At 32.4% G+C, this 26,494-nt stretch overlaps 3 protein-coding genes across 6 annotated transcripts; 1 reads left to right on the top strand and 2 right to left on the bottom strand.

Moving 5' to 3' along the window:
* The first annotated feature begins 3,781 nt into the window (after positions 1 to 3,781).
* On the top strand, positions 3,782 to 10,718 carry LOC8277174 (far upstream element-binding protein 1). Of its 4 annotated transcripts, none has more exons than XM_048371498.1 (7): positions 3,782 to 4,229; positions 4,398 to 4,783; positions 5,380 to 5,565; positions 5,692 to 5,793; positions 5,898 to 5,969; positions 6,096 to 6,212; positions 9,123 to 10,718. In XM_048371498.1, exons 1-7 carry the CDS (start codon positions 3,986 to 3,988, stop codon positions 10,413 to 10,415), a joined length of 2,400 nt encoding a protein of 799 aa, XP_048227455.1. In that variant the 5' UTR covers positions 3,782 to 3,985; the 3' UTR covers positions 10,416 to 10,718. The 4 variants fall into 4 exon arrangements, with proteins under 4 accessions (XP_048227455.1, XP_015578704.1, XP_002525522.1 ...); XM_015723218.3 differs by having other exon boundaries at positions 5,898 to 5,972; XM_002525476.4 differs by having other exon boundaries at positions 3,783 to 4,229; positions 9,126 to 10,718.
* A 1,525-nt stretch (positions 10,719 to 12,243) lies between these two features.
* On the bottom strand, positions 12,244 to 14,118 carry LOC8277173 (sugar carrier protein C-like). The gene is made up of 4 exons (XM_002525475.2): positions 13,947 to 14,118; positions 13,520 to 13,842; positions 12,787 to 13,431; positions 12,244 to 12,687 (listed from the first exon to the last, which is right to left on the bottom strand). The coding sequence occupies exons 1-4, from the start codon at positions 14,080 to 14,082 to the stop codon at positions 12,244 to 12,246; spliced, it is 1,548 nt and encodes a 515-aa protein (XP_002525521.1). The 5' UTR covers positions 14,083 to 14,118.
* A 2,943-nt stretch (positions 14,119 to 17,061) lies between these two features.
* On the bottom strand, positions 17,062 to 23,907 carry LOC8277171 (tubulin-folding cofactor E). The gene is made up of 15 exons (XM_002525473.4): positions 23,415 to 23,907; positions 23,144 to 23,314; positions 22,843 to 22,889; positions 22,396 to 22,542; positions 22,203 to 22,277; positions 21,315 to 21,424; positions 21,059 to 21,195; positions 20,913 to 20,974; positions 19,288 to 19,395; positions 19,166 to 19,200; positions 18,883 to 18,948; positions 18,330 to 18,421; positions 18,167 to 18,243; positions 18,011 to 18,088; positions 17,062 to 17,308 (listed from the first exon to the last, which is right to left on the bottom strand). Exons 1-15 carry the CDS (start codon positions 23,710 to 23,712, stop codon positions 17,210 to 17,212), a joined length of 1,602 nt encoding a protein of 533 aa, XP_002525519.1. The 5' UTR covers positions 23,713 to 23,907; the 3' UTR covers positions 17,062 to 17,209.
* Positions 23,908 to 26,494: the final 2,587 nt, after the last annotated feature.

Genomic DNA, 26,494 nt, shown 5'->3' with positions numbered 1-26,494 from the left:
GGAGATCAGATTTATACTTGAAAAACTTATAAATAAAATTATCATCATCCAACCTATTAAGGTTATACCCAACTTGCAAATAGAAAAATATTGAATCAAATGAATCTAGGCTTTTCTTAAATCCAACTGAAAAAAGAAGAGGAAAAAATTAATCTCTATTTTCAAACAAATTTTAATTTTTTTATAAGTTATCTCTTCTTGATAGAAACATAAAAAGACCTTATTGTAGAGAGAGAAAGATCACTAAGGAGATGTAAAAAATGATAAAATCCTTATATGCTTAATGAAACACACCCAAAAGCCAAAAACTAGGTGCAAACAAAAATCTAAAATTACTTTTTGTGACTAAAACTTGCTTTGAAGATAAGAAAAAAAGGTAGGAGGGGAGAAATAAGAAAAAGTGAATGAAGTACAAGATAAAAAAAAAAAGAATAGAGGAGAGGAGAGATGAGAAAAGAGGTGAAAGAAGAAAAAAATATTATTTATAATTATATTTCCTTTTAGTCTCCACCATCCAGACTATGATAATGGACGTTTGCTGTCAAAAATAAAATATTTAAGAGAGTATTTAAAAATACCATTTTGAAACAATAAGGATTTGGAATCAAAAAAATATTAAAGTCCACTGTAATTTTCACGCTAAACATCAGGATCATATTTACACATTCTCCTAATAAAGATTCATTATGTTATTCTGAATTGTATGGAGAAAATGATTGTTTTAACACTTGTTGAAGAATAAAGAATTTCTTTTTATGTTGTTCTTGTGCAAGTAAAAGTAGAGAACTCCTACATAAGAGCTTATTTTTATGTAAAATGCAAATTTATCTATTTATGGTTCCAAATAAAGGAAAATGAAATATGATAGTTTAGTGGAACATGATCACCTGGGTACTTTTTAGTACAATGTGAATAAAAATTGGGTCCTTGCTTTGTTGTAGAAAATTCTCTTTTAAATATTTTTCTGATAAGAAATAATAGGTGTTTCTGCTAAGATGTTACTGTTTAAAAAAGAAAATTGAATTCTAGTTTTTGAATTTCATATTGCTTCTTTAAATGTGTCTTTTTGTTGATTAATGGTAAAAAAATATAAATAGATTATGTATTGCATTAATGATGTCTAATATTCTTGTTTTAAAAGATCGATAAAACTTTTTGTATCGTAACCATGCCTATATGTGTGTGGATACCAAAAGTACAAACTAGAACTAATAAATAGTTTTTCAAATACTATTTATATATTATATGTATTACCAAATTATATGAAATACATACCAAAATTTATACATAGTAAAATAGAAAAGAATAGTACAAAGCTGAATTAATTATGTTTAATATGCTTCAAAAGATTTTTTTATGGAAATGAGAGATCTGTTAATGGAGAAAAGATATGAGCCTTAAGATTTATTAATGGAGAAAAGATACGAGCTTTAATGAAAAACAAAAAATGTTGTTTCTAATGTTAGGGATTTTAACTTAAGGTTACTGGATTAATATTAAAGAATAAAATGATGAAAATAGTTGAGTTGTTAGGTGAAATGGAGAGTAAAGGAATAAAACTAGATATTATGAATTATAAAGTAGTGATTAAAGGGTTTTGTAATGATGAGAATGAAGACGAAATTAGAAGTTGGTATGAGAATTAAGAAAAAAATAATTATATGCCTGGTTACTTATGTGACACTTATTTCATTTATTTAATAGAGTTGTGTATTAAGACTATGAATAAGGGATTGTTTGTTAATGCAACCATGTTTTAGCATGTAGTAAATAAGTTGTTAATGTAAATTTTTTTATTTATTTCAAGGACATTTAGATTATATGCTTGACTTTATCTACGAGATATTTGAAAAAATAAATAGTTCAGTTAGTTATTAATCACAATATTTTTATAGACTTATTTGTATATGGATGTTTTATTGTTAGTAGTATATGTGTTGCTAATAATTTGAAATATTAGTTATATATTATATGAATATGTATCGAACATATACCAAAATAAGTGAAATAGATATTGCCAATAAGAATTAATTACTAAAAAAATAATTTCAAATATCAGTTTTAGATATTAGCAATATATTATATGTACACTAAATAGATACTAAAATATGTGAAATTGATATTAAAAAATATGAAATAGATGCTAAAATATAATTTTAAATATAAGTTGTAGATACTAATTTATATACCAAATAAATATCTCATATGTGAAATGAATATAAAAAATATGAAAGAAATAAAAAAAAAATAGTTAAAGATATCAATTTTGAATACTAATTATATATATCAATTATTATCAAATTGATACCAAACATATACTAAACGATTTAATAATATAAAAATTATAAAAATATGTACTAAATTAGTAATAACATATACTATTTTGTAAAAAAAGTATACCTAATGTATACTATTATATTTTTAAAATAAAGTTTCAACTTACAGTATTTTTTAAAGAAAAGATTTTTATCAATAAGAATGATATTTTTAGCCTTTTGTTTTTTGGATATTTATGAAATTTTTTATTATATATATATATAATTATATAAAGAAGTAATTACTATATACCTTATGTGTTTACTATATTACACTACTTATCCCTCAACATTTAAAAACTGTATCTTTTCATTATTTTATTTTGTAATTTTATACTAGAATTGTATTCTGTCAAAATTTTCATTAAACAATAGTTAACTAGTTTCGATTTTATATTATTTACCCTCTAATTTTTAATGCAATGTACATATTGTCTCTTATATTTTATTTATTGCACTAAAACCACCTTGCATTTTGAAAATCAATACAATTAAAGAATTAAAATAGATAAAAGAATAATTTCTTTCTCAAAACTTTTGATCAAGGTGACAATTATAATATAATAAAATTAATAATAAAAATAAAATTTATTTTATTTTAATAATTTAAAGTAAGATTATATAAGTTTTTAATAGTTTGATAAATATAAGCACTTTTAATATATTTAAATTTTACTATGATTTAATTATACTTGAGATTATAGTAATTAAATAACAATAGTTAATTATTTTTGTATAGACACTAAGTTTGATTCTTAGTAAGAAGTTAGACAAAGAATTTATAATATAATAAATAAACTATAAATGACAATTTATATATTACTTCAAAGATCATATAACAAATAGTATAAAATTAAATCTAGTTAACAATTGTTTAAAAAAATTAGATGTAAAAAGTTTTTAATATATGATTATAAAATAGAAAAATATAAATATATAATTTTTAAATATTAAAAAATAATATATAATATAGAGAACTGTAGGAAGTAAATAGTAATTATATTATATAAATGGAAATTTTTCAGAAATAATCTAAACTTTTTAATGGTAATTACAATATTTTTAATAGTAATTAATCATTTTTTACTGTGTAATTTTTTTTAAGAGTATAGTTTTTTTATTTTTTTTGTAAGAATATGGGATAGTTATTTTTTATTTTTACATATATTTTAATATTTTTAAAATATTCATTATTTTCTAATTTTTATTTTTGATAAAAAATAAAAAAAGAGTATTTTTGTTATTTTTATATATAAATCGAAATCGAAAATAAGTGGGCTTCATAGAGATAGGTTATGAAGGAAGCCCAATTTGTTAGCAACAACGCAGCCAGCCCAACATAATTTAGCGTCCATTTAATAAGCAAAACCCTAAAGCAAATGATGATGGGTCATCCTCACGCAAAACAAAAAGAATAAAATAAAAATATCTCTATTTGTGTTATATTTTATAAAATAAATAATAATAAATAAATAAATAAGAACAAATGCCTTAAACCTCTGCTCGCAGGATCGCCACACATTACAACCTCTGCTGCTCTCTTTCTCTACAATCAGTAATAAAACCTTTTCATTTACTCGAAAGAAGAAAAAAAGAGGGAAAAAGAAAAAAACCACTGGAACGGTAACGTATTTGGAAAGCTAGGGTTTAGTTTGTGTTTGTGATCGGTAATGGCGGAGGAAGAGGTTGTTGTGGCAGCGGCGACGGCGAATGCGACTAATACTAATACAAGTCCAGTTGCATCGGATCATAACAAACGGAAGCTTCAAGATTTAGAGCCTGAAGAAGCTCAAGCACCGGCCGAGGCTAACCCTAGCGACGATGCGAATAAGAAATCTGATGACGTGGCAGAAGGTGACACGCAGGAGGCCAAGAGGTTAAGAACGGTCGATGAGAATAAATCTGATGGCTTAGGTATTTGTTAGTGAAGTGTTACTTTTCTTTTTCTTTTCAGTTTATGTATAATAATGAGATTGTACTAGTTTAGGGTTTTCTCATTGATATTATACTAGTTTAGGATTTTCTCATTGAATTTGTGTGTGAAAATGTTGTAACACTTTGTTAATGTTGTTGATAATATAGCAAGTGAGAATGGTATTGGAAAAGACAAACCGGAGGGTGGTCAAGAGAAAAGTGATAAGGATGAGCAGGAAGAGGAGGACGTTAATGCTCAAGAAACAGTAGGTAAAGGAGAAGAACCAGCGAATGCAGATGATAATGACACAGTTGATAATGATACTAAAGAGGCTGCTTCTGTTGGGGATTCTAAGAAAGATGCAGATGATAACGACACAGTTGATAATGATATTAAAGAGGCTGCTTCTGTTGGGGATTCCAAGAAAGATGACGCTACTGAGAAGCAACAGGAAGCAGATGAAGAAACTGCCCGACCTCCTGAGGAGGAATCTGAACCTGAATCTGATGATGCTCAAACTACTTCACGGAAAATGGAGGTTCCTAATGATAAGGTAAATCTTCAATTACAATCTTTAATTGATGCATTTTCATTAACTGAATCCAAGTTGCTTTGTGTTGCCTACACACATGCTTTGACCTATAACTTGGACATGATGGACTTGGACCTGTGTTATATATATATATATATATATATATATATATATATATATATATATATTGTAGACTAATAATAATGATTAAAAAATGTTTCTGTTGCTATTATTATACATGTCGGACCAGAATTCAGCTAAATGAGTGTATCATTGGTCTAGCCCTTTTTTAACTGATTTTATCATTGGATTGAACACATACCTAAATGATTGAATTAAGCTAAAATCTAATGCTTCCTTTTCATCCATATTATTGCTATTATTAAGATAATGATTGGTAACTGCCAGATTTTATGATGTTACAGTATGGTTGTGTTTTTCATATTCTCCCGTCATATGTTTTTTTCCTTTTCTTGAGATTTGGTTGGATAGTCTATTATAATGCTGTGGTCCTCCTGCAGCAGTTGAAATGTTTTCATGTTTGTGATTTTGATTACTGAATTTCGTTTAGAAGCTTCTTTTTCTTTAAAGGGTCTTTGACTGATATGTGTCTTTAGGTTGGAGTTCTTATTGGCAAGGGTGGAGATACAATACGTTATCTGCAGTATAATTCTGGGGCAAAAATTCAAATTACAAGGGATATGGATGCTGATCCGCATTCCACAACAAGGCCAGTGGAATTAATAGGGACTTTAAGCAGTATAAGCAAGGCTGAGAAGCTCATTAATGCTGTCATAGCAGAGGTGGCGGAATTAAATTTATTTCCTCAGTACTGCTACTCCATGTTTCTTGTTTTACATTTTTATGCATTTATTAAGGTGGTATGTATATATGCTGGTATTTCTTAACTTTTTGCATACCTATTATAGGCGGATGCTGGTGGTTCCCCTTCCCTTGTAGCTAGAGGCCTTCCTAGTGCACAGACTGCTGGAGTGGGAGATCAAATTGAGATGCAAGTACCCAATGAGAAGGTTGGTGTATCATCATTGGTACACAACATTAAATGGACAGTCATTCTGGTTTAGATAGTTGTGTGCTTATTTTTCCAAAATTCTTGTTTCATTTGTGCTTTCAGGTTGGGTTGATCATAGGCAGAGGAGGGGACACCATTAAAGCTCTCCAAGCCAAATCAGGGGCACGCATTCAGGTAGTTGATATCGTTGGCCTTGCAGTGAAAAGCATTTTCATATAGGCATGGGAATAACATTAGTTGTCAACTGCATTCTAAAAGCAGTCAATAGATGAATACAACTGACCGTCATTTTTCATCTAGTTGATACCTCAACATCCTCCAGAAGGGGATGCATCTAAAGAAAGGACAGTGCGAGTGACCGGTGATAGAAAGCAAATTGAGATTGCAAGAGAAATGATAAAGGATGTCATGAGTCAGGTTTGTTATTCACTTTTCTCTAATTTCTTCATAGCTCAAGTCTAGTTTTTTCAGTTTAATTGTTGTGTTGGTATAATTTTTGTTGAGTAGTTTCTCTTTGTATTCTCCAAATAACTTTCATTTTGGTTTATTAGCATATTCTACTGGATGATTATTCCGGTCAGTATGTATTTGACATGAAACTAGTAGTTGCTAATTGAGGAATCTGTTCAGTTTTGATATTGGAATCTGTTAATCATTGAGTGGTGAACTTTGCAAAATATTACTATAATGTTTTATGTAGCAATTCCATTTGTTAGTGATCGTGTGGTGAATTTGGATGCATATTGATCTTGTGAGCTGCAACTCTTCCTGTCTATTTTCAACCTTTTCTTTTGGTTCCATAATTTATTTAGATCTTGGGTTTATACACCATGTATCTTACAACTTGTTATGATGCGTGCTATCAACACCTCGGACTCTGTAACCTTACTTTCATTACTGGTCCTTAGCTGGCTTGTACTTACTGTTATGAATGATACAAGAATCTGGTCTAATGGTATTTATTTGTGCTTGCATATAGTGATGTTAGGTTTATAATCTATGAATAAATCTTTAGAAAGTATTTTATAGCATACCTGTGGCTTCTGAATTTGTTTCCATCATTTCAAGTGCAATTTTGAGACAATGATGAATAAATGTGATGTTAGATAGTTCTTTAGAGTGAAAGACCATATACATGTTTTGTTTATGAACAGGATTCTATCAGTTGCCTCTGGTCATGTGTCTTGTGGGTTCTTTGCGAATCTTGTTTGAGTGAATTAATTGAGATGATGGTCTGTATACCTGGCATTTATCAATGCTACATGCAATTGTAGGTCATGATTTGTTGTTTTCCTGTGCATGTATGACCACCTCTTTTTTATCAATTTGTGGAAAGGCCCTATCATAGATTTCTTTGGGAGTGAGAGTTAAATGACATGATACGTGAGAATTTATGGTTTTGATGAATGATCAATTTCAAGGTCAGTTGAATGCTCTTAGGAAGATCATAGCTCAATCCAAGATGTCGGTTGCCATGATTTTTTTATGACGAAGGTGCCAATTCCGAATTGGTTGACTTTAAAAATGCAGATGTGGCTTTTGCCTTTCCCATGGGGTCAGCATTGCTTTCTTGGTGTAGCAATAGACAACCACCATTCACTTTCATCCACTGAAGAGAGGTATCAGGCATTAAATCTCGGAATTGCTGGATGTTAATAGTTGGTAAGATTGCTTTGAGACTTGAAAGTTAAAAATCATTCAGTGAGACTATATTGTATTAACCTTAGTGCTCTTTAGTACCCTATGCATGCATGAGAAATGTGTTGGAAGAAGTATAAGACCTGGTGAAGTCATCATATATGAAGTCCATGTCAGATTGATACCATATCAATTCTTATCTATTGCTATGCTGAAATACATGAAGAGTGGTAAATCTTCTATGACATGCATTGGACTGGAGCAAAATTGCTTTAAAGGTTCAGTTTTCTAGTTATAATTATTACAAGAGTATGTTCTGTTGCATTAACATGCTAGTCTTCCTATATTGAGCAATGTGATCTGTTTGCTGAGTTAGCATGAATTTCTGATTAAGGACGGGTAATTGGTTTCAGGTAAGCATGTCTTGAGGTACTAGTGTCTGACCAGTTCCGATAAATTCTAAACTTGAAGGGCTCTTGAAATGATAAATATCTTTTGTTCATGGATAGTCTTAGTTATCTTTGACTTAAGTATGTCTTGATCATCACTGCACTGTATTATTGAACTTGAGATATAACTTCACCAGTTTGCAGTTCAATATGATTGTACCAATATATCCTTTCATCTTATTCATTTGGCTTTTAAGTTGCTCCAGCTATCATATATTGAGTTGTCTGCAAGTAGACAAGTTCATTGACATCCTGATGAACTATCAGTGTGGTTTCATTTTCAGGCATTTCTTCAGTAGATGAAAATTGGAATAAAATTTTCTTGCTTTGCCAAATTTAGTCTTGGGATATGTATATTGCTTTGAGCTGAACAGGAGTATCATTTGAATTGAATAATTCGAGCAGGGAGAAGCTGCATAGAAGGACCCTCGGGCTGTCATTCAGAATTGTTAAGTTTATCACAGCATTTTGTATATTCCTAATGATTCGAGAAATAGGTTTATGGATAAGTATTCTTTTAGATTATTAAAAACATTAATCTTATCGGTTGTTGAAAAGCAATACATTTCAGAACATATATACATGCATATTTTTATGTATGTACTTCTCCATCTATGACATCTTTAAAGTTCATTATTTCTATTATGGCCTCCCCATGTTACTTGACTTGCATCCCACACTTATATTGGTCCTTAAAGGTTTATATTTTGACTATCAGTTGGTTCAAGAATCACGCGTTATCATTTGTGAAGGTTACTGCATGTCATTCTTCCCGGATTTTGGTTAAGGACATGACTCTAATGATTTAGTGGGAGTAATATTATGAAATCAGTTGGTTTCTGATATTATTTTGGGGAAGTTCTGAAGCATGAGATGCTTCCTTGACATGTTCATAGATTAGTACGGCTTTTTTCAGTTCTGTGATGATATTAATCTTTAATATGCGTATTTTGTTTTTTTGTTGCTAGCTGTTGTGGCATGATGAGTAGCATTAGAATTTTAAAAGATGCTTAATTGTTCAGTTATAATTTCTGTTATCATTTCATTTTCTACAAATTACATGCTTTTCATTTATCATTGCTGGGTTGGTAGCCATAACTCTTGCTTTTGGAAAAGGAGATAGGGTTACTGAATATAAGCAGCTACTATGCCATTATTTCCTCTGTGCCAAGTACTTGTTCCTGTCTTTTGGGTAATTGCTTCTTACTATTATTTTATTTTTTTTGAAATTTATCTTTAGCAGAATGTGAGGCTATCACCCCTCTCTGGCGGTTATAACCAGCAGCAATCGTATCGACCCCGTGGACCTACCGGTCCATCTCACTGGGGTCCTCGAGGTCCCCACTCATCCCAGCCTAGTCCTTACGATTATCATCATCGAGGACCATATCCATCCCAAAATTCGCAGTATCCACCTCCTAGTTATGGTGGTTATCCTCCACAGCATATGGGTCCAAGAGGTAACTTCGGTTCTGGTTGGGAGCAAAGACCTCCCAACATGCAGGGGCCAGTTTCGCATGGGGGTGGCTATGATTATTATGGTGGCCAAGGAGGTCATGTACCTGATCACCCATCATCTGCTCCAATTTCTAATCCTATCACTGGGCATGCTACAGGCCCCTCCCCTACTCCTGGAATGGGCCATCCTCCATCACAAGCAAATTATAATTATGGACAGCAACATGGTCCGGATTATGGGCATCAAGCTCCTTATTCCCAGGCGGTGTCTCAGCACGGCTATGGGCATGGATATGATGAACCGAAGTATGATAGTCATGCGCAGACGCAGCATCCGTATGGACATGGAAATCCTCAACCAGTTTACCCGCAGGCCAGCAACCAACCTGGCTATGGGGCTCAGCAGCAGTATGGAAAGCAACCATCCTATGGCATGCTGCCTCAGGGACCACCTCAATCGTATGGTCCTCCTAGGCCTGGTCAACCAGGAGATATGCCTTATCAAGCCCCGAATCCATCCAGCCAATCTTATGGTTCAAATGTGCCACCTCAACAGCAGTATCCATATGCATCAAGCGGACCCATGCAGCAAGCATATCCTTCATATGGAGCTCCATCAGCTACTGATGGGTATAACCAAGGATTGCCTGCTTCTGTCCCTGGCTATCCTCAGCAAGCTGGCCAATCAGTTGCATCATATGGTCAACCTGGTGGACAGCAGGCATCTGCTTATGTGCAAGGTCCATCCGGTGGTTATGGATCATATCCATCTTCACAACAAGCTTACCCAGAGCAGCCAGCTCAAAACAGTGCAGGTTACGGGTATCAAGGGTCTCAAGATCCTGCTTATGCCACCGGCCCTGGTTCAGCATATGCTGCACCAGCTAGTGGTCAGCAAGGTTATGCTCAACCAACGCCAACTCAACCAAGCTACGATCAGTCAGTTCCACAGTCAACTGCTTATGCTGCTGCTGCCCCCCCAGCAAGTGCGCCAGTTAGCTATGGGAAAACTGTCTCTCCCCAGCCTGGTTATCCTCAATATGACTCGACCCAGATGTACGCTGCTCCACGTTGAGAATTTTGTTCTACTTAAAGGCGAGTCTGTTCTGGTGATGAATATTAAGATCATGTGCCTTAATATTCCTCATATTGAAATTGTCTGGTAGCATTAGCATTAGTTATTTGATATTAGGTCGTTCTCTCTGAATGTTGATAGAACATCTAGATGTTGCTGCTCCTAGTAATGTAATCCAGATGGCTCTAGTTCTTGCAGACTAAACTTCTCTCCAATGTTGTTGGTCTCTCTCTTCGCTTATTATGTATGATTAGGACCTGAGGTATTTTTTATTTTGGGGAAATCAGAAGCACTATCTTTGTACGTCTATTTCTCACTGGTATAATATGTATTTTAGGCTAATGCTAAGATTAAGATTAGCAATTATTTTTAACTAAATTTACTTTGAAAATTGATAACTCTGCTATGCTTCTAAGATGCCTTTTGAAAAATAAAATTTGATCTTGATTTTTCTTCTCAAACAATTCATTTTGTAAGAGCTATGTGTGAAGATTTTCAAGTACAAATATCATCGTTATTTAAAAATGTAACAAATTTGATATATTTCCGACTTGTAATACAATTCTATCTAAACCTGATAAAGATGTGTGCCTTTGGCATGAAAATTAGGTTAAAAAAGTAGAAATAATTTTGATGTTCTGACAGTTATGAGATTGCTTAACTGAAACAAAATGACTTTCTGCATCATCAGCTGCTAATTTCAGTGATCACTCCTCTCAATCACAATGTGCTAATTTCAGTGGCTGTGAGGCAATGTTGCAATGACTTTCTTATTAAATTCACCCCATTGTCAACTTTTCTGATCAAAATGTTGTTTTTCTTTCTTGTCATCAATAACCGAACGAACAGTATGCATCTCTGTCACCGGACCCTAGCATACGAAAACGACGTCGGTTTTCCTGAGGGTGTTTCTGCGATAGATAGCAAAGGGGAGCAGGGAAAAATGACCTAATATGACCCTATTTTACCCGCGCATTAAAGCTAATGAAGAAGGATGATGGTGTCTTTTTACACTTCTCAAGAATAAAAACAACTACTATGGAATCCACTGCTCTCACATGGGACCCATCTTTTGGCTTCTGGTTTTAAAATCTCAGTAAGTTGTGGCTTTCAATAGGACTTCTGAGTCCTTTGCTATCAGAACATGCAAAAAAAGAGATGATGATCTCATTACAATTTCTAGAGACTTTATATGTACTGAGTGCACTTCATATATAGTTCTTTTTAGATGAAAAGACTATTAATTAAGCCATCTAATTAGATTGTTACTTATATATTTTTTCACTTATAGAATCTCATATTATATGGATTTGCTGGGATTAGTCTATTATTAGTCTTTTGTTAAAGAAAAACAATAACAAGAATAATAACAGTAATGCATATGCATCCAAATGTTTTCTTGCAGCCTAGGAAGATTTTGCTATATAATATTTTATGGATAAACTTTCTTGGAAAAACATTATTTTTGAGGCAATATGCATTTATGAGTGTTTCTTAATTATTAATTGTTATAGTTTTAAGTACCTACTTTACACCAATGAGTAAAATTTCTTTTCTTTGTGCTTCTGGCTTTAATCACACAATCACTCTACAAAAGGGTTTCTCCTACAAACATGTGATCAGGAATCTGGCACTTAGATCAAATTGAAATTAATCAGTACAATAATTTAACTTAAAACCATTGACAAAAACAAAAGAATTATTATATATTACTGCTATATGTTTAAACTTGGAACCAAAAAGTTACAAGGAAAACAGAAACTACAGAGCATTTCCTCACTGATTAACTGCAAAACAATAATAAAGGAAGTATAACAGAACAAATAATCTAGACCATGGCAATGGAGGGCTCTTCTTCTGTCATGTATCTCTTCCAGAACCAATGATTCCTCCAAATTTGCGACATTTCTTCAATAGGAATGTTCTTAGTCTCCGGCAAGAAGAAATAAATGAAGACAGTCATCACCGCAACAAAAAAGGCAAAAAAGATGAACAATCCAAACTTCAAGACGCAAAGCATCGGAAGGAACAATTGAGCAATTGCAAATGTGAACAGCATGTTTACTGCTGCGACAACACTCTGAGCTGCTGATCGAATTTCCAACGGGAAGATTTCACTTGGCACTAACCATCCTAATGGTCCCCATGACCATGCAAATCCTGCTACAAAAATGCAGATGCACAACACAACTAGAACTGCATACCATGATGGTAAGTTATTCACTAGTCCTGTCGTTCCAAATTTCCATCCAATAAACACTGCTACCAAAGTCTACACAGCAAGTTAATGAAAAATTGTTAGATATCATAATCCTCTTAATAAGGTATGCATATGATAAAGTGCATAAATAGTAAGTATTTTGTTAATTACCTGAAAGATTAGCATTTGAAGTCCACCTTCAAGAAACAAAGTCCTTCTTCCCCATTTATCAGTTCCGTACATAGAAACAAATGTAGCCAAGACATTAACAATGCCAGTAACTACTGCAGAGAGAAGAGAAGCATCGTCTTTGAACCCAATGCTTTGAAACAGCACTGGAGCGTAAAACATGACCACATTAATTCCAGTGAGTTGCTGAAGTGCTGGGATTAGTACAGCCATTACGAGATGTGGCCTGTATTTCCGTTTCCTCAGAAGCTTTCTCCACGGATCCTCTACCTGCTTAGCTTCGTCAGAAGCCTTAACCAAGTCCTGAAATTCATTCTCAATTTGGTGGTCTTGAGTAGCACCGCGGATACGTTTAAGGATGGCTTTAGCTTCTTGCTCCTGACCTTTCTCTAACAGAGAGTTTGGTGTATTTGGAAGAAACAAAGCTGAGATAAAGATGAAAGCAGCAGGAACACATGCGCCGCCAAGACTAACACGCCATGCTTGGCCGTTTTTCATCAAAATAGGAGTCACATAATTGACGAGATTAGCGCAGAGAATACCAATTGTTATGGATAATTGAAACACAATGTTGAAAAAGCCACGTCTTTTGTACGGAGCCATCTCTGAAACATAAAGCGGCACAGACTGCAAGCGCAGATTTTATCAATCAGTATCAATATGGATATGAACAGAAGAGAGACATTAATGATTCATACGACAAAATTAAGCATACCTGAATAGAAAAGCCAACGCCAATACCCAACAGGATACGGCCGAGAATAAGCATCCAGACAGCCTGAGCAGCACCATTGAGAGCAGCTCCGGCCAGGAAAACAAAACCACCGAGAACCATGGACATTCTTCGACCGAGTTTGCTGGTGATCCATGATGCACAGAGGGACGCAACCAGTGCAGCCAGGTATAAAGAAGATGTAAAAGTAGTGAGAGTAAGATCGTTGAACTTGCAGTACTGACTGGCTGAGGTATCTAATGCTTTCTTTCGATAAACTGAAGGAAAGAATTCACTCAAGAAGGGAGCCATGGATGTCACACCACCTGCATGCATGCATGAATGTACATACATTATAAACTGATTAATTAGTTAAATAGCTTCTTCTTCCATAAGAGAAATTAACGTTAAAGAAAAGAGAAAAACTAACCAGAGATACCGATATCATAACCAAACATCAAACCACCTATGCCTCCTATGATGCATGCAAATACGACATAGAGTGTCGTCTTAGAAGTGTAGTTAGGGTCACTGCCACCACCAATTCCGACAATAATAGGAGCCATCTTTTGATTGAATCAATAAAGATTGAAGAATGAAGAATGAAGAATGAAGAATGGGTTGAGAAGGTTAGTAATGCTGGGTTTATATAGAGAATTCATCTTTTAATTTTCAGTCTCCTATTTGTATTTGTATTACGGTTCCTTATTCTGTTTGGAAATCGAATTTTGTATTACAATTCCTACTTGTTTTGGGACATCAATTGGATAACAAATATCTAAAATCCAAACAGCAGTAGGAAAATAGTTTCCCATTGTTGTTTGATTTGTGCTGCAGAGTAACCGTTCTAAGAACACTGACATTCCTGCCGGCGTTTAGATGGCTTAAGCAAGAAGCTTAATAATAATAATAATAATAATAATAATAATAATATAAATTACTATTATTTATTATTATAAGATGAGTCTTAAATTCTTTTAATGATATTGTCTATTTTTTTTCCGTCCAAAGACATATTTCTATACTATTTTTCAGAACCAATGATTCTTCCATACTTGGAGACATTTCTTCAATCGGAATATTCTTAGTATCCGGCAAGAAGAAATAAATGAAGACAGTCATCGCCGCTACGAAAAAGGCAAAAAATATGAAGAATCCAAACTTCAAGACGCAAAGCGTCGGAATGAACAATTCAGCAATTGCAAATGTTCACTGCTGCCACAACACTCTGAGCTGCTGATCTGATTTCCAATGGGAAGGTTTCACTTGGCAGTAACTATCCTAATGGTCCCCATGACCATGCAAATCCTGCTACCAAGACGCAGATGCACACCACAACTTGAATTGCATACTGTGATGGTACATTTTTATTTACATTTGTAATGCTTATAATTAAAATTATATTTATTTTATCTAATTTTTTAATAATTAGGAGATATTTAAAATTATACTAATTTTTTTTAAAAAATATTATATTAATGGTTCAGTTTTTTATTTGTTTAATCTTTTAAATTAAAATTATATTAATTTCTAAAAAATTGATATTAATGGTTAAAATTTTTTACTTTTGTTTAATTCTTCTAATAATAATTTTAGTACGATGAATATCAATACAATTATTTAATATAATTTTATTTATAAATTTTAATATTTTAATGGTAATTTTTTTAAATAGATTTTGATGATAGTTTTATATTTTTATAAAATATTATTTTTATCTTTCATACGACGTTCAACTTTCATTGTCATGCATGTTCATATGTAATAAGTTGTAGATTCATTAAATATAAATGCTAGGTCCATTAATTAACATGGTGTACGTTCATCGAAAATTTACTATTATATATAGTTATTAGCAACATGATCATTAAGTGTTAATTAAAAATTCATCAAATATAAAATTTAGATTCATCATTTATGAATTATAAATTCATCAAGAATTTATTTTATAATTTATAAATTTATAAATTATAATTTATGATTTCAGGTATACCTGTGATGAATCTATAGTTTACAAACTTTTGTTCTTAACCTATGAACCTGTAGTTTCTTTTATTCATTTCTAGACTATGATATATGAACTTTAGGTATTATAGTTTATAATTTATGAACTTGTTGTTTTTAACATATGAACTTATGAATTTTTTTATGAATTTCTAGACTATAATATATGAACCTCAGGTCTATATCTAATAAATTTATAGTTTTTATCATTTTTGAACTTATTGTTTTTAACATATGAACTTGTAGTTTTTTTCTTAATGAATTTCTAGACAATAATAAATGAACTTTAGATATACGTGTAATGAATCTATAGTTTATAACTTATAAATTTGTTGTCTTTAACCTATTAACATATAGTTTTATAATTGATATTTATAGTTTTTACCGATGAATTTGTGTATGTTTACAATTTATAATTATGAATATAAAATTATTAATTTTATATTATTAGTATTGTTATTATTGCTATTATTATTATTATTATTATTATTATTATTAAATTTTTAAAATTTAAACTATTATTAGGTGATAATAAAAAATAATTTAAATTTGCATTTTATATAAAAAAATGCAATATAATTTAAAAAACGAATATCTATTAAAATATGATTGAATTTTATATTTTCATAAAAATTTGAGTCATTAATAAAGTTTCATTTACATATAAAATTTAATTTTAATATATGATACTTTCATTATAAAAATACTAGCATATTATTAAAAATAAATTCAGTGCTGTAACAAAGTAATATAAAATTATTGAAAATATAAAATTAATAAAAAATATAATAACAAGTTATTAATAATAATATAATAGAAAATAAAAAAAGACATCACAATAGAAGAATGTTATTTGTCTAATTTAAAATAGTCTTTAGTACATAAAGTAAAAAAAAGAAATTATCGCGCACGTGTCTCAAGCACATACAAATTTGAAAGAAAATAAAAATTTTAATTAATCATAATCTGAAAAAAAAGGCATACAAATTTGACATGTTTTAAAGATATATCCAAAATTCTAAAACAAATAAAACTCTTAATTAATCTGATCTAATATGAGTTTCCTTACAAGCTTAACATATAACCAAATAAGATACTAAAAGCTAAACAAGCCTTCATAAACATTGAACAAAATTCATTTGACCTTTATAAACTTAGACTTTAAAAACATTAAACAAGCTCATCCTTTATGAATTTCATTTGGTGGACCAAATCCTATTGAACTTCTATTGTTAGTCCACTCTTGCATATATCTATTTAAAGACTCTTAAAGCTTCTTAGCCCTTGACCTTGTAATTGGACCTTGTGACAAACTTAATAAATCCTTCCTCGATTCTTTCTTTGTTGCCCTCGTCATCAAGCCATCTAAATCAACATTTTTAAGCCTTGGCCGATCTATATTGTGTATTTTTTCCAAGGATCTATTCCTAGCATTGTCTTGGAGGATCTGCATTTTTATGCTCAATTCATCGGGAGGATTTCAGTTCCGGGCACTGAACATTTTCAAAGCATTAACTATTAGTCGTCGTGGATCACAAGCATGAAGAGAGAAATGGTAGAAGATATATCATGGATCTAATAAGGTGTAAATGGAAAAGCTGAAGCAAAATCTGAAACAACATTAAACTCCAACTCATAAAATTTGCAGTAGTATATAATGAGCTCATTTGTATCTACTTGTGTCAAGTGTCAGCTCTCTTCATCAACGAGAATGGTCGAGTCATTGCCAATCCCAATATCCATTAAAGTTAACATTTCATCATCCAGCAGTAAGGGTAGGGGGGAACCCTGTAAATTATCAAACAAAAGAAAATGATAAGAGAATAGAGAAAAGATAACTCCTAAGTTAATACAAAAGGACACTAATTGAGTTTATTGGGTTATTGTCCAGAATTGGAGTTTTTCGGGTTCCAAGATCCACTACTCGAGTTAATAAAACCTATCAATGACAGAATAAGAGAGAAACCAATTGCGCATATGATTGTACTTTCCAACATTACAAGATTTCCTTGTCTGGTCAAAGATGTCCCTTCCCACTTGGTAAGCGATCCATGCTAAGAGGAAGGAATGAGGTCAGGAAGTCATGGAATGAATGATTCTGCTCCCCTTCCTCTTCTTTTTCATCTATTCCGATGGTTAGGTGATATGGTATTTCAAAATCATGGAGCAAATAAAAAAACAATTAATGCTAAAGAAAAAGAAAAAAAACTGTTAGACATACATGATGAAAACACCTAGCCATTCGAGGAGAAATTTCATAAGAACTATGAAGATGGCAATTTTACAGCAGAATATAGTTTGGGGAGAACCATCAAGTTATAGGTCAGAGATAATTTCGTTCTCGATCAGTTGGCAGTTGGGCACTACGGCAGAATAATGAATCACAGTGAGCAGTAACCTAACTCTATCAAATGATCAAAATATCAAGAGGGTATTCAGCCAGCATCAATAGGTACTAATAAATAATAGAAATGGTGGAGCTAGACAAACCTCTTCCTGAAGAAATAATCTCGGCTTGATAGACTTAAGCTTGAAAAAGCTTTCACATAGAATTTTGAGCTTGCCAACCTAAAATGAGTAATGAACTTGAATATATCTTAAGAGGATGTCCAAACAGACATTTAATATAAGCGATATGAATATTACCGTTGCAGTTGCTGGCAATTTCTTTGTTATGAGAGGTTTCTCACCAATGGATGCACCCACACATTTTAAAGTTATTGCTGCATTATTAGCATACTGTTTAAAAGAGGATATTGCATGTACATAGAAGAAAAAGAAACGATGAAAAACATCTAAAGGTTCATACATATAAGTCCAGAAGCCATTTTTTGAGGGCTTGAAGTTCCAATTGATGGCCTTTCATCTTCAATGCCATGAAGAGCCTTGAGCACAGCAAACCTATTTTCAAGTTAAGTCCATAGTAAATAGGAAGAACATTATCTCCGAAATAATAAGAAACATTAAATTTCCATTTACGTATGGTTGAGTTCATTGGAGTTTTCATTCCAGACTTTCATTTAATTTAAGTTATGGAAGGTGATGGCAAGTCTGGGATAAAAGGGAGTTTTTGACTAACATTTAGTCCCTCTTAGGAAGCAGATGAGCTTGAAAACATTTGAGATGGTTGGTAAAACTCAACTGACATATATCCTACAAATCCTGAAGAAATTGACCTTCACATCAACTACACAAAACCAGACCTAGAAATAAACTGTATTCTGAACTCAATAGTAGGAACTTTGTAAATGATCAAATCCCAAATACAGATGAACAGGAAACAAGCTATTAAATTTGCAAATTCTGTCTGGGATTTGAGTTGGCAATAGCTAAAAGGACAAGAGCTTCACACGACTGATTACCTTGGATGTAGCTCTTTGATTTCAATTGTATTGTCCTGTAGCTTTGACATAACTAACCGGACATATCTGCAACAAATATTCAAAGAAAGAGAAATCAGAGTATTCCCAGAACATTTTTTTTTTTTTGAATTTAGATATTCTCAGAACATAAATCATAAAGCCAAAGAAAATATATGTACAAGACAAAAAAAAAATACAAATACAATGGCAAGAATAGTTGCCTATGTTAATATTCTTATATTTCCAAAATGGTGAAATGAAGGGCCCAGATACAGGCATGTACCGGATTTCAGAGTCCTTTCTTTCACGAGGAGTTACCTAGGGGACCATGAGAGGATGGTAGATTAGATTCACAAAAGTAAAATCCATGTGGCTGCAAAGAACTTAGGACTTTGGGAGTTTTACCTCACTTCCATTTAGTATTTCAACTTTTGATAACCTTGCGATCAAAACAAATCTTGGGATACCACCTCTTCCAGTATCAGCTATTGGATTTTCAGAAAGCCTGACATCCTAGAAAATAGCAAAGCAAGAATCATAAGAACAGAAGCTAGTGACTAATGTGCTCCCGGAACACATTTCACCTCTCAACCATCAATTCTAAAATTTTGAATGCTTCTATACCTATGTTTTCAACCAATATGACACTATAGGTCAAGCAGAGGCAAGAATAAACTATACTCATTCATGTAAGGAGCATTGTACCCTATACATCTATTTGACATATTGATGAAGCCTAATTTAACTGAAATAAAGAAATACTAGGATTATATTGCAAATATCATTATCCGGAGTAATGAAAAGTCACATTCTATGTATGTTTGGTGCCTTTTTTGGGAAATTGCTACCCATCATTAGCATGGTTTTATTTGATACAAGTGACCTTAATATCATATAATTATGAGACTAGGTCCAAATATTCAATTACAACACGACCAGTTGCCAAGTTCTTTCATACTGAACAAAAACTTGTCATCATGTGGGAAATACAAAAGAAGAGAATTTGTTGTACAGTGAATTGCAGAGCAGAATTTTCATGTTGTTCACCTACTGGAACCCAAATTTACAGCATAGGCAATTAACCAAACTAAACTTTAGTTTCAGCTACAAACTGCAGTCTTCTCTCTCTGTTTTATAAGTTTTTCATCCTATTACCATCTAACTTCTATATGCAAATGTACGACTGCAGAAAAAAGCACTCTTGTACATGTTTTGAGTCAAATAACTGAATGATCACCAAAATCTGATATAGCCTGAAGCTTAGGTTAATTCTGCGCTGAAGCTGCTATAGCTATAGCAATATACTGGTGGTAAGAAATGGGAGAAGCTCTAGCTCTATAAATTAATTTCTTTTTTAAACTCTAAAGAAAGATGTGACAATCACAGATAATATTAACAATACCAGATATTTAAAAGCCTGAATCTGTTATACAACTAAACTAGAGTTAGAACATAAGGGTTGGATCTCTGACAATGAGTCAATCCCACATCAGGATAACAAGAAGATATGTGCTGCAAGTATTTTCTGATAACTTCTAATAGGCTTCAAACTGATTGACTATCAACTTGCATGGCTACTGGTTCAGCCAGCCTTTCACCTTGTGGTCTTGCTTGATTAATGAGGACAGAAGATATAGTCATTGCACTAAATAGAGCATTAAGTGGTAGATCAGGAATTTAGCTTATCCAATGAACTATGGTAGAGTACATATTCCATATATCCCACTTCACTCTTATGGATCAAACAAATAGTAGGACAAGTACGAAACAAAAACAGGAAGAATATGAATTTCACTATTAGTCATGGTACTAAAGAATTTTCAAAATACCCATCTGGTAATATAAAATCTTCAAGCAAAATTAGCAAGTCTGAAAATTGTGATATTTAAGGATGACCCACCATATACAGACAGGAACAAAACTGATAGTCCCTCCTATGGATTTATTTCATAGTACATTGATATGCTGAGCTACATGTTCCCAATGTGGCATCAAGTAAAAGACTTGCATCATATATCTCAGTATCTTACCACCAATCTTGGGAATGAGTTTAACGAATCAACTGAGGCCAGATCCTCAATTCTGTTACCTCCTGAAGCAGATATAAGAAGATCAGATGCTTCTATCAAGTAGCACAAAAGAGTACGATAACAAAGATGAATACTTGATTAATTACCAAGAAGAAGGCAACGCAAATTTTGAAAAGGAATTTCAACATTAGATTCAGACCCGGTAAGTAATTTGTCTATTGTATCAGCATCTGGGTAAAAGATTCTTTTCAATCTGTTTTTGTTCAAATAAAGCTGCTCCAAACTGAGTAAAAAAATAAATAAAACAAATAAAATAATAATATTTATCAATAAAATGGCAAAGCAAGAAATAAAAAATCAAATTGAATAAATTTCAGATCGAATAACACACATCTTTCTGACCTTCTTAGTGAAGAAAGCTTTAAGATTTCATTCCATTCAGCTATAAAATTATCTTCCAAATTCAGAAGTCGCAAAGAATCAAATCCTTGAACAATTGATGAAGATGATGACTAGGGAAAAAAAAAAAAGAGCAACTAACTGAGCCCTACTGAAAAGAAGCCTATGAAGTCAAGAAAAGACTTAAGTAGAAAGCAAAAGAACAGGATGAATAACTACAAAAAAGATCAGTGAAAAATCCTCTAGTTTTTTCCAGCTCCCTTTTTTGAGTGGAAAAGAAAAAGTCTAAGCATATAGTGTCCATTAACTTTACCATTAGTTAGTAGTTCTCCAGTTGTGCATTCATAACAACAGAGGTCACAAAGTACAGTCAGGTATCCAGTCTTAACTTGGCCATTTCACTACTCATTTTTAAAATGGATTCAATTAGATTCACACGCTTTTACATCAAAAAATGTATTGGATTTTCAGCAACATGCTCCAGTTTAAATAATTGCTCATATTAAGAGCTAAATACACCTCCCTTATTGATATTTACAAGGATTTCTGGATAAAGTCTTCAAATTGACTAATCATTCATCATGTTTATCACCATTATCATACTAACACGCTGCTTGTTTGGAAAGCAAAGAGAAGGAAGGGAAAATGATTGGTGGAACTTAGTTGGAGGTAGAAGGGAAAAGTGAATTATAAGTTCTATGTAGTTGCTTTCACCTTTCTTAAAAGACCTAGTCATTCTTTCATAATATTTTATTGTTGTCCAATTCTCACCATACTCATGAAATCACTAACCATCCACAAAATTCAATTTGTTGAGATTAATGAGAACAGATATTGACATATTACTTTGCAGACATGATTCATATGCAAAATCTAGTTGAAAGGTGCTACCATTATTGTGCCGATGCCATTCCCCATCAGATGTAGCTCCTCAATCGCTGGCAATAGATGATTAAGTACTTCAACCTACAAAGTCCAAAAACTATTTTTAGCTTCCGATTATAAAATAAAGAAGGGAAAAAAACAACATAGAAATAATAAAACAAAAAATAGCATAAACATGAAACAAAAAGCAGTAGTCCACCTGTGTCCAATTTATGCCAGTATTGTTTAAAACTAGAATATGGATGTTTTTCAGTTGGGATAACTCAGCGATGGTCCGTGACATTAAGTTATTAGACAAATTAAGTGCTGCAAGAGCTGGTAATTGCTCGCATATGGTACCGATATCCTGCAGAGATAAATTCAAACAAGAGATACTGTACATCAGCACCAAGCAATTTATTAAATAAGTAGCACAAGAAAAATAGCAAGTAGAGAAGAAATAAATGCACCTCATTACTAACACCAAGCTAACTTTTGCATTAAAATTGAACACATACACTCAATATCACATGCTTCATATTCATTGCAAGGTTCAGATGATAATTGTTCAAAATATTTCAAATGAGGATGTAAGATCTGGTAAAAGGTCTCATTATTAATTCTTTTCAATGCAGCAGTAGACAACAAAAATGGATACAGAATGTACCTTCCATTCTGAAAGTAAATTTCCCGTCAAGTCTAGCTCCTTCAGATCTAACAAGAGAAGTATTAAACAAGTTACTTTCACATACATATAATTGCAAGGGTAAATGGGATCCTTACTCACTGCAATATCAAATGATTAACAACATCTGAACCCCCTTTCTCCCCATGATTAACAATCACTTATTTTACAGGCGAGACTAAACGTGCATGCTATGGCCTTTCTTAGATACTTGCCCCAAAATGAAATGAGCTGAAACTGAAATGAAGAATACTAAACATAAGTAATAACCAAATAAACTAACTTGGCACCAAATTTCTGATATCAGTTGGTGATCCAGGAGAGCTGATACCCAGAAAAGGCAGTGAAGCACTCTTCAATTCGTCAAATTTACTTAATTTATCTTTTATTTTCTCTTTCCCCACAAATTCAACAGATACCTTTTTGTTACTAGCTGAAAGTACATACATTTCATCTGCACAACAAAAACCAAAAAGAAAAACTCGCTTAAGAAAAAAAAAAAAAACCACTCTTTTAAAAAAAAAAAATGCTAAATTGCCAAAAGTAAAATATACCCTCTTCTTCTTTAGTGGATTCCCCTTTGTATCTGATATGTAAAGCTTCTACTAACGAAATACCCGGATTCAGATTCGGGACCCGAATGAATGAACCGGACTTGTCTGATCTTGCTTGGAAATATCGGACTCCGTTCACTGAGCCATCGTGTTTCCCTTCTCCATTATCCCAATCAACGCCTACCCACGTGCCCGAATAGCCTTCGACTGGTCCAATGTATTTCACCATTCCAATTCGGCGAGGATCGCTTGCTGAGTGAACTCGCTGCCCGAGTTTGAATGGCTCGTTGTCCTGCATTTTCTTGTCGCTGTAGCACTACGTAATTGTTCTAAAAGCGTCAGTGAAACTGACGAGTTGTTCTCTTCACTATCTTCCTTTTGAATATTTGCAGTATCATCGAGCTACTGTCTCCAGCCGCTGTACTAAATCCACATTCAACCATGTAATTTGACTGCCGCTACCATCTTTCGTAATTTCAAGTTTCAAGTTCAAATAGTTTTGGGGAAAGGTGCGTTTTTATCCTTCACGTTTATAGTTATGTGCACATTTGCCCTTAAACAATTTTTAAGCGCTAATAAGCCATTAAGGTCTTTAAAATCTATAATTCAAGCCCTTCCATCAATAAAAGAAAAAACTAAATGGCATTAAATTATGAGTTTAGTTATCTAAACTCATTCCGATTTTAGACGAGTCAACAATCTAGAACCTCAATATTTTCAATTAATGTCTCTTTCAAACCCAGTAAAAAAATATATTAACCAAACTCAACTCAATTATTATATATTTTTATAAGCGATCATTGCTATTTCTTTCATTCTATTTTTATAAAGAGAAGTCGATTGATCTTTATATAAGTCATCGTCATTGTTACACATACCTCAGCATTTCAAGTTAGTCCATCAATCAGTCTTTCTCCATCCGAAATTAAAAACAAAAGTTAACATCTTAATTTGGAGTTTTTTCTTTTTTGTCATTTTCGTCTCTATCTCTAAAATAGTAAAGCATGAAAAGGGGTATTAATGAAGCCACATGTGATGGAAATTTCTCCTCTAAGGATTTCTCACTCTAACAAAGTCTCTAATAAAATCAAACATGTCTTTTGTTTTTTGTTTTGATTAATTTAATATGAATTGGTTATAAAAAATTATTATTTTTTTTCAGTACAAGATACAATCTATTGGATCTTTGTATTCTTTTTATATAGTTGCTATATTTTGCCAACTTGTTTTTATATATATGTGTTTAACGAAAAAATGAATTCTTCTAGCAAATTTTTGTAATCTAGTCCTTACAACGATTTTCAAGTGATTAAATGTGTACAGAACAGATGACAATGTTGACTTGAGAAACTGAGTTGACTCGCCTATAACATTGTTTCATTTCTCTGTTAATCAAGGGACTTAGATTACAAGTTTTAGAAACTTGGATGTCTTATTTGCGCCTAAAAGTAGTTTAGGAGCAAATGTCCTCCTAACTATAAACATCAAGGGCAAAAATGCACATCTTTCCAATAATTTTAGTAAAAATTGTAAAATGACTCCTGAACTTCTCAATTTTTTCTATTTTGGTGCCTGACCTAAATAATTGAAAACAATAGAAATAAAACTAGAATTTTGTTTTTGACACAAAGGTTGTTAATTTTATTATCCAAGTTATGCATTTCTTCTCCTCTTTCTTAATATTGTTTTGAGTATGGATCAAAAATCCTTGTATTAATTCATTTTTATTATTATCTTTAACTATTTTAGAGAAAATAAATATTGGTTTATTAGATAATATTTAAATATTGGGAACAATGCTTTGTGGGGATCTACTAAGAGAGCAACAAAAATATCTGAAAAATGTTAAAAATAAAGTGATGAGATAAAAATAAAACAAAAGGGAACAAACAAGGGTTAATACATATTAAGTACATATATTTATATTTTATAGACACAAATAAATATGGGATTAATACATAAATGAAATTTTAATCCAAACTCGAATAAATTAATAAGATCTGTTGTGTTGTTGAAACTGTAAAATAAACGCTAAATTTTTATTAAAAATATAATATACACTCATCAATGTATTCTACGGATCTATAACAACATTAAGCACTCAGACGTATTATCTATGCAGAATCTAAAGTGCAAACAACTATTCATATTATCAAGACAAAGCCCCAAAAAGGCATTACCTAATACATGCCTCAAAGATACTGCGTACACTAAGCTATGTCCCAACGACAGTATATCCTATTATTATTCAATGTCCAATGTGTGATCGAATAAGCCACGGTAATGAGTGCACACTCATTTATCAAACTAAAAAAATTCTCAAATTCCAACATATATAAAAGGCTAAAAATTGTCGTCATCCATTCTCAATTCTTCTAATAGAAAAATGACAATATTTCTAATCACGGTTAAGAAAAGATCTCATGCTAATAAATTTTTAAAAGTATACATATAAAAAATTTCAGCATACTAGAGGACCAATAGGACTCACAGCAAACTGAGTCCTTACCGCGCTTCCACAAATAATTAATAATATCTCGTACTTCAAATAATTTATTATAACTCTACTAAATTCTCGGTATCCAAATAATTCTTTGCCACACACAACTAACATAATAATATGTGATCTTAAGTACAAGCTTATAAACACATAGATAAATAAATAATTATCAATTAAATTAACCAAATTAAATAATCTCAATTTAATTCCAAAATTCATAATTTATTACTCGAGTCGAACTTGAGTAAACTAATACCGCCAAATCTCTCCAAATTTAATTCACGAAAAATTTTATTCTTCGGCGCGCAATCCAGTGCGCCGCTGCACGCAGTGGCCGAAAAATCTGAACATCATCGAAAATGGAATCCAAGACCACCTACGCGAAGCTTATATCGTAAGGAGTCCACTCGTATACAAATTTCAGCCTAACTTCTCACAGATTAGGCAAATTGAGCCTTGGAGATTCTTGCTCCGGTAACACGCGTCCTCCTTCCTCCTCTGATGACAACAGCTGCCCAGCTCCAAATAGACGTTTTTAATGTTGGGGAGTCTAATGGTGGTGACGCCTTGGCCTGAATTG

The sequence above is a fragment of the Ricinus communis genome, chromosome 2 (genome assembly GCF_019578655.1).
Source record: "Ricinus communis isolate WT05 ecotype wild-type chromosome 2, ASM1957865v1, whole genome shotgun sequence".
Lineage (NCBI taxonomy): Eukaryota > Viridiplantae > Streptophyta > Magnoliopsida > Malpighiales > Euphorbiaceae > Ricinus > Ricinus communis.
This window is presented reverse-complemented; position numbering and strand designations above follow the sequence as displayed.

Excerpts from the sequence above, each read along its gene's own strand:
- LOC8277173 (XM_002525475.2), bottom strand. The coding sequence starts at position 14,082 with ATGGCTCCTATTATTGTCGGAATTGGTGGTGGCAGTGACCCTAACTAC. Across the intron at positions 13,843-13,946 it reads TTATGATATCGGTATCTCTG|GTGGTGTGACATCCATGGCT; the intron begins GTTAGTTTTTCT and ends GCATGCATGCAG. Across the intron at positions 12,688-12,786 it reads TTCAAATGCTAATCTTTCAG|ACTTTGGTAGCAGTGTTTAT; the intron begins GTAATTAACAAA and ends CTTGCTGTGTAG.
- LOC8277174 (XM_015723218.3), top strand. The coding sequence starts at position 3,986 with ATGGCGGAGGAAGAGGTTGTTGTGGCAGCGGCGACGGCGAATGCGACT. Across the intron at positions 4,230-4,397 it reads GAATAAATCTGATGGCTTAG|CAAGTGAGAATGGTATTGGA; the intron begins GTATTTGTTAGT and ends TTGATAATATAG. Across the intron at positions 5,973-6,095 it reads CAGGGGCACGCATTCAGGTA|TTGATACCTCAACATCCTCC; the intron begins GTTGATATCGTT and ends TTTTTCATCTAG.
- LOC8277171 (XM_002525473.4), bottom strand. The coding sequence starts at position 23,712 with ATGCAGGACAACGAGCCATTCAAACTCGGGCAGCGAGTTCACTCAGCA. Across the intron at positions 22,543-22,842 it reads ATTTACTTTCAGAATGGAAG|GATATCGGTACCATATGCGA; the intron begins GTACATTCTGTA and ends TTATCTCTGCAG. Across the intron at positions 20,975-21,058 it reads TTTGCGTTGCCTTCTTCTTG|GAGGTAACAGAATTGAGGAT; the intron begins GTAATTAATCAA and ends TATCTGCTTCAG.